This window comes from Corythoichthys intestinalis, chromosome 12 (assembly GCF_030265065.1).
Source record: "Corythoichthys intestinalis isolate RoL2023-P3 chromosome 12, ASM3026506v1, whole genome shotgun sequence".
Lineage (NCBI taxonomy): Eukaryota > Metazoa > Chordata > Actinopteri > Syngnathiformes > Syngnathidae > Corythoichthys > Corythoichthys intestinalis.
This window is the reverse complement of record NC_080406.1, coordinates 49,945,125-49,957,124: the sequence shown is the minus strand read 5'-3', so window position 1 is coordinate 49,957,124 and position 12,000 is coordinate 49,945,125. Positions and strand designations below refer to the sequence as shown.

At 37.8% G+C, this 12,000-nt stretch overlaps 1 protein-coding gene across 2 annotated transcripts in view; it reads right to left on the bottom strand.

Moving 5' to 3' along the window:
* Positions 1-12,000, bottom strand: part of ccdc93 (coiled-coil domain containing 93) — a 42,930-nt gene that overhangs the window by 17,417 nt on the left and 13,513 nt on the right. For both annotated transcript variants that reach the window (XM_057852672.1, XM_057852673.1), the window contains exons 10-16: positions 9,923-9,973; positions 7,517-7,603; positions 7,043-7,156; positions 6,028-6,090; positions 5,795-5,868; positions 2,081-2,162; positions 1,888-1,962 (exon numbers count right to left, since the gene is read on the bottom strand). In XM_057852672.1, coding sequence (XP_057708655.1) covers positions 1,888-1,962; positions 2,081-2,162; positions 5,795-5,868; positions 6,028-6,090; positions 7,043-7,156; positions 7,517-7,603; positions 9,923-9,973 — 546 coding nt within the window. The remainder of the gene's footprint in view (positions 1-1,887; positions 1,963-2,080; positions 2,163-5,794; positions 5,869-6,027; positions 6,091-7,042; positions 7,157-7,516; positions 7,604-9,922; positions 9,974-12,000) is intronic.

Here is a 12,000-nt window from a genome sequence, read left to right as displayed (position 1 = left end):
GAGTGATGCGGAAAAAAAAAACGCAGCAGGAGCAGCTGCAATTTATTTTCATTTCTTCAAGTTTTCTTACTGTTTAAATAGTCTACATATTTTTACACAACGAAATAACGCTGGGAAAGTTTAATATAAAAAAAACACGGTTTTGTAGACACACAGAGGAGAAGATTCGAAAGGATCACATTTGCCTTTGTGTGCATAAATAAAAGTGTCTTTCCTAACAAATTCTCAGTTGGCAGGAAAAAAACGCAAGTTTACTCAATATTTAAATAGTCTACATATTTTTATGAAATTTATAGAAGCATTTACACAACGAAATAACGCTGGGAAAGTTTGATTAAAAAAAAAAAAAAAAAACGGTTTTACAGACACACAGAGGAGAAGATTCAAAAGGACCACAATTGCCTTTGTGTGCGTAAATAAAAGTCTTTCGTAACGAATTCTCAGTTGGCAGGAAAAAAACACAAGTTTACTCAATATTTAAATAGTCTACATATATTTATGAGAATTATAAAAGCATTCACACAACGAAATAACGGGAGGAGAAGAAGAAAAAGCCCTCTGCGCATTTTTTTTTTTTTTTTTTTAAATACTTTATTAGTCCGGCGCGGCGGCCCGACCCGACCCACCGAAACGTGAATGCTTAACATTTCGGGTCGGGTCGGGTCGGGTTCGGGCACAAGATCTAACCTCTATGCAGGGGGGACGAGGAACCCAAATCCGCTTCCTTACCGGAGTAACGTCACAGACAAGCGCAGTTGTAATCGAGAGAGCAGAGAGATAGGACATAACAGAACAATGGCTGAAACGGAGAAAGAGGGAGCGAGAAATATTATAGATATAAGATTGGCTAGGCCTACATTTTACTTTTGTTCTACATTGCAATTTAGTTGATGTTTTGTTTGCAACTGAACTGATCCCTGGATTGATATTGCGATAAAGATGCTGCTGCACTACAATATTTTCTTTGTCGTTTTCTTTAATATTTACTTGAATATTTTTATTGATGGGTCGTTGTGACTAAAATACAGTGACTGTTATTACTGATTTTGCACAGGAGTTGTTGCACTGTGTGAAAGGCTGCTACTGTGTGTAAAAAAAAAAAAAAAGAGAAAGCCCTGGTCTCATTATAAGCACTAATTAAATGCTGTGATCTGATTTTTTTTTTTTTTAAAGATATATATGAAAGTATACTATTTTCATTTGACTTCGACCAGGAGTGACACAAGAGCCAATAAAAAGTTGTTTAATGTCTGTCCGCTTGTGTTGGCTCATGATTCACAAAAAATATGCTTTGCTTTAGAATTTTAATGCATCCCAGGCTTTAATGCATCGCAATGCATTGCCGAATCTAACCGAATCGAATCGAATCGTGGCCTTCCGAATCGTAATCGAATCGAATCGTGAGGGCGGTGTCGATGCACACCTCTACTGTCTAGCTTGTACTTAGCTCTAACGTCTTGGGGGAGACAGTACAATGACGTATAAATCATGTTTTTGGATAGTTATTTTGAGATTTGGGCGGTATTTAGGAGTACTTAAAGGGCTCATTTGACTTACGCGGAAATTCGGGTTACGTCGCCAGCGTAGGAACGGAACTCATTTGTAACCCGGGGACTACTTGTATTTAAATTGCATACAGCTGCGGTCTCAAATTTGCGGGCAACGGGAAAATATTTTGTGGCCCCTTACTCGATATGTCTGAAGTGTAGACCTTGCGCTTGGCTTGCAAGATCCCCAGACCTCACCATTTACGATTATAAGATTTTAAGTGTTATCTGCAAATATTACATACAGTTCTACCACCCACTCAAAAAAAAAAATCCGCCGACAAGCTGAACAACGAATTAGTGGCTCTCCTGTGTACATACTTCCCACCTTTTAACTTACCTTCTCCTCCTCTTTACCCAGTCCAAATGATGTCCGCAAGTCCTCAATACCCTGTTGTAGACGGATCATCTCATCCTGGACATTGTATGAAAAAAACAAAACAATATACAAATATATTCCAACAAAATAGTAACAATAACATGTTAGGTGTATCGGAGTAAAACTAAGTCATGAGAATTGGTCATTTACTTACTTTACAGTGTATACGGAACTCCTGTTCTTGAAGTTTTAAGTTTTCGTTCATTGTGACCAAAGACTTCAGCTTTTCCAGTACGCTGCAAAGCAGAGCTGTCATTATGAAATAATATCTAAAATGTTTTCAGCGCTATAGTCACAAAATTGCGACAAACAACGTTGCTGAATTCAACCAGTCATTGCCACAAATATAATCATGTAGTTACTCCTTTGCAACAAGAGACAGCAGATGGTTTTTCCAAGTTTGGGAGTTTATAGTAAAGGTCGACTGATATATCGGGCCGATATATGGACTTTTTTCCAACATCGGCCATCGGCTGATCAACAAAAAAAATGAGCCGATAAAAAACGATTTTGATCAGGCATCTGTGTGGGCAACTGTGGCCGACGCAGACCGACGGTAGGACCCCGGAAGGACCCTGCAGCAGCTTGACAGCAGGCTGCTACAGGAAGTTTCAGGCTTAAGAATAATATAAAACGTTTTCATGAGAGGATATGCAATGTTATGCTTTAGCCTTTTAAGGTGTTTACTGAGTGATCCTACACTCTAAATATAACTCGTAGCGTTAGCGTGGCATTTGCTTAAGCATGGCGAGCATCCTCTTAGACTATCACTTTCACTTGTTTACATCTCGTAGTGCTGTCTGGTGGTTTAATTTTTTAAAATAATGTACTTTTCTTGCTGAGTGTGTATAATCATAAAAATTAGGGCTGTCAAACGATTAAAATGTTTAATCGAGTTAATCACAGCTTAAAAATTAATTAATCATAATTTAAACCATCTCTAAAATATGCCTTATTTTTCTATAAATTATTGTTATTATATATTATAAGATAAGACACAAGACGGATATATACAGTACATTCAACGTAAGTACTCTATTTGTTTATTATAACAATAAATCCACAAGATTGCATTAACATTATTAACATTCTTTCTGTTCGTGATTGAAATACACCACAAGGTGTCAATGGAGAGTTTTAAATTAATTTAGAAATCCAATCCAAATAGTGTGTTTTGTCCCTCGACTGACGCCGTAGTTCCCTGTTGACTGGTCCATGCATTGTACCTTAGGAGTGGGAACCTCAGGGCACCTCACGATACGATACGATTCGCGATACAAGGCTCACGATAACGATTATATCACGATACAGCGATTATCGATATATTGGTCAGAAATTGGATACATGACATTCTACGATACAACTGTTGAAACGGAAAAAAAAAAAAAAAAAAAAGATATTTAAAAATAGAAAACATACTGTTTAAGTCGTTTATTAAGCAGTGACACCTTTTCTGTGCAACATTGCTGTAAAATATAAATCTACTGCAAATTGTGCCCCTGCACATATAGAGGAAACCAACCACGACCACTGATATCGCTTGGAGAGACCATGATGAATGGCACCCTTAATTTCTTTAAAGTTTTAAATCTTTAAAAAAATAAATAAATAAAAAGTGCCGTAGGTGTCAGCAGTTGAGCTTGGAGTGGGGCAATGATAAAATTGGTGGGTCTTTTCTTCGTATATGACCTTTGTTGCTTGGTTTGAGCACTTCCGCTATCTGCTTCAGCATTTAAGATGTCAGACTTGCTCAGTCACAGTCTTCCTCACCTTAAAAACAACAAAATAAAACAAAAAATATTAGCTACTTCATAGCGTTTGAGTTGAAATCCTGATTTTTTTTGTGTTGGAAGTATTGAATTAAAAAAAATATGAATTGAATGTATAGAAATTAAAAATTCAATAATTACCTATTTTTAATATGTAGGCTACATCAACAATTACCTATTTTTAATATGTAGGCTACATTAATTATCATGCACATCACTTTATATATCTTGGAACCTATTCAAACCATTTTATAGCTTATTGTATCAAAATGACAGTCATAACAGTTTGTGTAGTAAACTAGATGGAAATTGGTTCTCAAATAATATCAAATAAATCGGTAAATTCATGTGGGCTTGTTCGATATTCATTTCCATCCAGTTTAGGGTCCTGGTTTATTGTATATCATTCAACACCAAATGTCATCGAAATAATACATGTAAATTAAAAAGTCAATTACATTGCATAACTTTCTTACCTCAAGTGATGAAAGCGAAGCTCACAAACTCCGGTATCCACTACGTCACCAGCTCCCAGTGAAACTTATTTTTCTTAGACAATTCTTGCATACAGCAAAGTCCTTATTCACCTTACTTCCTTTCTTGTTGGTATAAAATCTAAAGTGTGTCCCCATGTGTGATTTGTAGCAATATTTTTCTCCTTTTTTCCTCCACCGTTCTCACGGAACTTTTTTATTTTTTCAACCCACTTGAGCTTCCTCTCTTCTTCTCTAGACAACTTGTGCGCACTTTACCCTCACCGCCACTCCCGCGCGCCCCTAGTGGACCGCCAAGGAATTGCTCAACAAACATTGAGCAGTTTACAGCATCCATACTCCATTATATGGCCAATATGTTAAATAAAAGTATCGATTCTTGGCGGGAGCATATCGATAACCCATCGGGTTGCAAAATATCGCGATATATCACTGTATCGAGATATTGTCACACTCTTATTGTACCTCACGGTCATTTGAGTGCTGGCTTCAAAACGTACAAGACCTCTGATAGTTTGTATATTGTGACTAAATATTGCCATCCAGTGTATTTGTTGAACTAAAAGAAATGTTTGAATAGAGTTTGACCAAAGTCTGAGTAAGTTTTATGTGTATTTTGCATAGCTATTTTGATTGGGAATGCCAGTTCTCTTTGCACTGTTGTTTAACTGTATAAGAATAGGGCCACGTTAATACAGATTGAAGCGCTTTTCTTTTTGTGAACATTATTTTTTTTTGAGAGATATTATTTTTGTTGTGCTTTCACTAAATGATACTTATGTTTGTTGTGAAGGAGTTGCCGAAGCTTATGCCAATAAACGGCGCGGTCCAATGTACGGCTGTGTCCACTCGCCTTTTGTAATATTCTGATATAGAATCATCCGAGGCACGCGACGCCAATGCTGTTTACTCACATGATGCAGGAGTGAGTTAGAGTTACGAGAGCCGTAAGCTGTGTTAATGCTAAAGCTGAATGTGCTAATGAAGAAACTGAGTGCCAGCACGTCGCGTGTGGTATACCTCTGTTAAGAAAAAGCACAAAACAAGACACCTGTCTCTGCCGCTTAGCTCTCAAGTGCATCATTGTAATCTGTTTGAGGCAATGCATGAGCATTCCACGCATGCGTTAAATGTGTCAAATATTTTAACGTGAGTAATTTTAAAAATTAATTACTGCCCGTTAACGTGATAAATTTTACAGCACTAATAAAACTAAGTGCCGCGTTCATTGGTTTTGTAGCACGAGGCCAAATTAATCCTTTAAGTCTCAGGTCATGATTGTAAATTATAAACTGTTCAACTGCTTCATAATCTACGTGCTTTAAAAAGAAAAGTATATTGGCCTCAAATATCAGCTCACAAAATCGGCTTTGGATATCGGCAATCTTCTGAAATCTGAAATTTTTTTTAGATATCGACATCGGCCCATATCAGTCGACCTCTAGTTTATAGTTTGAAATGAATAATCATAATGTTGAATATTAAGGTGGAACTTTTATGTGATTGTAACAACATGCTATGCTATGTTGCAGGAAAAGTAACAAACAGAGGAGATTGAAAAGTTGAATTGATGAGCTCATCAGTATCATAATTCATAAGCCTTACCTGCTGTCAGCTTGCCTTTCCACATCCTCTAGCAACATCAGTTCAGTCATCAGTGTATCGGACTGCTCTGTAACCTGGAGTAAAGAAATTGAATTAAGCCCAGTATAAAAACAAGATACAGAAGTGGACAAAATTGTTGTCACCCCACTTGTATTCAAAAGCACACTATAACGAGATCAGTGCACAAACACAGAATCCACTGACTGTTGATGGTGATTGATGTGCTGTCTTACCTCAGTCAACTTTATCTTGGCCTCGTCACAACCATGCTTAACCTCTGTATGTTTGGCTTGTAGCTAACAATAAAAAAGACCAAATCTGTTATTCACTATAATCGGGCATATAATTTTCCTTAAATAAAGGTCTACTAACAGTTTAAAAAAAAAATGTCCTCGACAATATGTTAGAATAAAACACGGGGAGGATTGATGGCCGTCACATATGGATAAAATGGAATGGATTTTTCTGTGTGTATCGACACTTGACGATTCTAATCAAATGATCTACAGTAGAAGTGCTGGGGTCCACATTGTCGCGGACATCAAGGTGGCTGATGGCTAGAAATCCTAGCAGTTCTTGAATGCGACACGAGCAATACCTCGCTCATCTGCACATGACTGCAACTCTCTAACTACTTCATCCTTCCAATTGCAACTCCGCCCGACAACGTTAAAAAAATGCGATATTGGATAATTTCTCCCGGCTCACCTGACGATCTTTCACGGCACTCAAGTGTTAACATAGAGAACAAGAACATGTTTTACATAATTTCACAGGACAATAATTTGGGCAATTCTTGTTGAAATAACCTCTTTTTATTAAAAAAACAAACAAACAAAAAAAAAACTTCCAAATAATATATTTTAAAATTTCATATATTTTTCTTTTCAGATTCACTTCCAAATAAAAGTCATTTGGTACCTTAGCATATGCTTGAATATCACTGAAGACTGCAGTGTGCCTTCAATGCAAATTTTTTAGGAAAAAAAAAAACTAGCAAAAAAATTAAACAGGAAGGCTGCGTGTTTGACAAGAACTTGACTACCACAATTTGACATGTGCCATGTGAAAGGCGGCACACATATTGAAAACTATTGAAATTAGTTAAAGAATTTACAAAGCTTTAAATTTCAAATGCAAATGAATAAAACTTCTGATGCTCATCACCAAAACTGCTCCATTTCATTGTGCTTTATTAATTTCTGAGATATATGCATTTAAAACTAAATTGTAAAGTGAACTACGTACCTCAGTATGTTGGTTATGCATTTGCTGAATCTGTTTGTTCAGAGAAGCAACAGCTCTAAAGTGTTGGTGAAGATGACCATATCGCTCTGAAAAGTCCTCTGATACCTCCAACTGCTGTAATGAACAAAGTGGAAGCAATTTGAAAATTTTCCTACACAGGATTAACATGCTAGCCTGGCTGCAATCTGTCCATCCATTCATCAAATAGCAAAGTGCAAAATCAATACATATAATATTGTAATACTGCACATGCAGGATAAAAACTGATATAATAGCATAAAACCAGATCATCGTTTCATTCCAACACCATTGAGGTAGGTGTTTCTAGCCAAAAAGCAAATTTGAAATTTGTTGCGGTCCTAATATTTCACAAAATATTTATATGATTGCATGTGTGTAAGTACTTCAGAAACTCATCTTCCAAAAAGTACATGACCATAGCTGACCACTGATGTTTGAACGACAGTTACCTACCTTCTCAGCATACTCAGAAGCCATAAGTTTGATCTCCTCAGACTGTTGTCCCACAATATATCCAACCGCACTTGCTGTTAGTTGGCCCTGAAAGATATACGTACCTCACAGACTCTGTCATGTTCGACTCAAACGTGCATAGTGTTGTTACAAATACTGTATTTTCCACACTGTAAGGCACATTGCATTATAAGGTGCAGTAGTAGTAGTACAGTGCCTTGCAAAAGTATTCGGCCCCCTTGAATCTTGCAACCTTTCGCCACATTTCATGCTTCAAACATAAAGATATGAAATGTAATTTTTTTGTCAAGAATCAACAACAAGTGGGACACAATCGTAAAGTGGAACAAAATTTATTGGATAATTTAAACTTTTTTAACAAATAAAAAACTGAAAAGTGGGGCGTGCAATATTATTCGGCCCCCTTGCGTTAATACTTTGTAGCGCCACCTTTTGCTCCAATTACAGCTGCAAGTCGCTTGGGGTATGTTTCTATCAGTTTTGCACATCGAGAGACTGACATTCTTGCCCATTCTTCCTTGCAAAACAGCTCGAGCTCAGTGAGGTAGGATGGAGAGTGTTTGTGAACAGCAGTCTTCAGCTCTTTCCACAGATTCTCGATTGGATTCAGGTGTGGACTTTGACTTGGCCATTCTAACACCTGGATACGTTTATTTTTGAACCATTCCATTGTAGATTTGGCTTTATGTTTTGGATCATTGTCCTGTTGGAAGATAAATCTCCGTCCCAGTCTCAGGTCTTGTGCAGATACCAACAGGTTTTCTTCCAGAATGTTCCTGTATTTGGCTGCATCCATCTTCCCGTCAATTTTAACCATCTTCCCTGTCCCTGCTGAAGAAAAGCAGGCCCAAACCATGATGCTGCCACCACCATGTTTGACAGTGGGGATGGTGTGTTCAGGGTGATGAGCTGTGTTGCTTTTACGCCAAACATATGGTTTTGCATTGTGGCCAAAAAGTTCAATTTTGGTTTCATCTGACCAGAGCACCTTCTTCCACATGTTTGGTGTGTCTCCCAGGTGGCTTGTGGCAAACTTTAAACGAGACTTTTTATGGACATCTTTGAGAAATGGCTTTCTTCTTGCCACTCTTCCATAAAGGCCAAATTTGTGCAGTGTACGACTGATTGTTGTCCTATGGACAGACTCTCCCACCTCAGCTGTAGATCTCTGCAGTTCATCCAGAGTGATCATGGGCCTCTTGGCTGCATCTCTGATCAGTTTTCTCCTTGTTTGAGAAGAAAGTTTGGAAGGACGGCCGGGTCTTGGTAGATTTGCAGTGGTCTGATGCTCCTTCCATTTCAATATGATGGCTTGCACAGTGCTCCTTGAGATGTTTAAAGCTTGGGAAATCTTTTTGTATCCAAATCCGGCTTTAAACTTCTCCACAACAGTATCTCGGACCTGCCTGGTGTGTTCCTTGGTTTTCATAATGCTCTCTGCACTTTAAACAGAACCCTGAGACTATCACAGAGCAGGTGCATTTAGACTTGATTACACACAGGTGGATTCTATTCATCATCATCGGTCATTTAGGACAGCATTGGATCATTCAGAGATCCTCACTGAACTTCTGGAGTGAGTTTGCTGCACTGAAAGTAAAGGGGCCGAATAATATTGCACGCCCCACTTTTCAGTTTTTTATTTGTTAAAAAAGTTTAAATTATCCAATAAATGTTGTTCCACTTCACAATTGTGTCCCACTTGTTGTTGATTCTTGACAAAAAAATTAAATTTCATATCTTTATGTTTGAAGCCTGAAATGTGGCAAAAGGTTGCAAGATTCAAGGGGGCCGAATACTTTTGCAAGGCACTGTAGTAGTAGTAGTAGTAGTAGTAGTGGTTGGGGTTGCGTAAAGTATCTACTAGATCAGAGGTGCTTAACCTTGGTTCAATTGAACCCCAGGGGGTTCGTTGAATAAGTCTAAGGGGTTCGGCGAAGGTAAAGAAATGCAGAGCCGTATTTTCGTACGTTAATTAAATCTAGGCAAAGTGGCTTTTTAAAGGGAACCTCAGACCTAAAGACTACTGCACTAGATGGAGCTGCGTTAAAGTGAATGTCATGCCAAGACTAATTAATATTGATCCATATAAAAGGCGCATTGGATTATAAGGCGCACTGTCTCCTTTTGAGAAAATAAAAGGCGTATAGGTGCGCCTTACAAGGCGGAAAATACAGTACTAATAAAAGAGGCTTAGTGTGTTACTTTAGCAGATGTGTAACCCATGTTTAAGTTACTTGGAATGTTGCTCAGTAGATCAATCAAATGATAACAGTTTTTGTAAACCTTTAGCTTCAACTGTATGTAAAAATACTATTTGAGTGATTTAGAAAATTTTCATCAAAATTTTGAGATCAGGGCAAGAAAAGTTTGGTTTTGGCATACCTCTAAATTGCCCATGGTGGCCATTGTGTCCATCAGGCTTTTAATGCGGATCTAAAAAGGGAAGACAAAAAAAAAATGTAGCTCATGGTTGAGTTTAAGGCTTGGAAGCAAAAAGAAGTACATACACGGCTCATATCGAGGAAATAAAGTAGCACAGCAAAATTTACGCAGAAAATCAATAAGAGAAACTAAATCGGGTGTCCTCCAATGGGTGGCTATTTTACGAAAAGAAAAAAAACCCAAAAAACTTCTTGTCATATGTTAAAGGGCTAGTTAAGAGATTTACGGATTTTGGCGTAATTTACGATTTTTAAACTTTACACGAGTTCCCAAAAACGACGATGTCATTTCTAGTGTGTACCTTCAAGCAAAATTTGCGTGGAGCGAGTTTTTTTAGCACTCCATCAATCATGACGTAATTTACCAACAATTATGGAGGGCACTGTATATTATTTCAAAAGTACAGGCATTGATTCACATGTGATACATATAAAACTGTTCAGACCATAAGGACATTCTGATTCCTACACCCAGTGTCTAAGCAGCTGAACAGAACAGGTTTAAAAATAAATAAATATACAGTACATGCATTTGCGCACTCATCTTGAAATCATGACTTCAACTTAGCTCGTCACATCCTGCAAACTAAAATGGGAACTTTTCAGAAAGAAAGCGCACTTGTCCCATTGCCTTGTAAATGCTGGTAGTTAAAAATGCGTTGGTAAGCAGTGCATTACAGGAACATGTAGCTCAACATTCCCTTTCATAGAAAGATGGGCCGAACTTTCTGCACCACGTACCTGCAGAAATTTGTCACCCACGCTGATGTTTCTGCACAGAGAAACATGGTGTGCGAGGTACTTCGGCTTCGTAACATTGTTTTGGCAGGTAGTTAATTTTCGTCTTGGTCTTTTGGACGAAAATACTTATTAGTCTTAGTCACATTTTAGTCATTTCAAAATGTGTTTGTCTTCGTCTAGTTTTAATCAAGGAAAACTCAGACAAATTTCATTAAGTTTTAGTCGACAATTCTCAAAATGTTTTCGTCTATTAATTTCAAAAGTTTCAGTCCATGAATAAATAAATGAATAAATAAAAGGTTTCCAACAATTTCGAATGAACATGACAGACGAGCACGTAATTGTAGAGTCTACAAGGACGTCACCAATTTCATGATGATAATACACAGTCAGCAGGAAAAATGCACATTATTTGAAATTATGAAACTCACCTGGACGGCACGGACTGTATGTAAAATGTTTTCCAAGAGTTTAAGAAGACACAGAGTCACCGTGCTAAATACTAATGCTAAAGTGAACGCTATGCTAACAGTACAAGTTAGTGTGTGATGATCACTCAGCACAGACCTTTAAAGGCTAAAACAACATGGCATATGTCACCCCAGGAGGAAGACGGTACACAAGAAAGCCCGCAAACAGTTTGCTGAGGACATGTCAACGAAGCACATGGATTACTGGAACCATGTCCTATGGTCTGATGAGACTGGCGAGCTTTCTTGTGTACCATTTTCAGAAGAGGCTTCCTCCTCGGGTGACAGCCATGCACACCAATTTGATGTAGAGTGCGGCGTATGGTTTGAGCACTAACAGGCTGACCCCTCACCTCTTCAATCTCTGCAGCAATGCTGACAGCACTCCTTCACACAGACTACTTTTCATTGTGTCAAAGTGTCATTTTGTCAGCGTTGTCCCATGAAAAGATATAAATATCTGCAGAAATGCGAGAGGTGTACTCACTTTTGTGATACACTGCATGTTTATCTTGAATGCACAGAAAACAATGGGTTGATTGCAAGCCTAATTTTCTATTGGACACGGATTCCTCCGACAAAGTCAAGCCGATCTACCACTACACATTTAGCGACTTCAAATCTGAACAAATCACATGTTAATCACATGTTATAAGTTCATCTAATCATCATAAAACAAAGAATGGTGTGAACATCATTGAAATTGATACTGTATGTCGCATTTAGAAAAAAAGCTCATGTTGATTTTGCATGTATTTCTAAGAACCAAAATTTAAGTTTTTATGTAATACAGTTCAAATGAAAATGC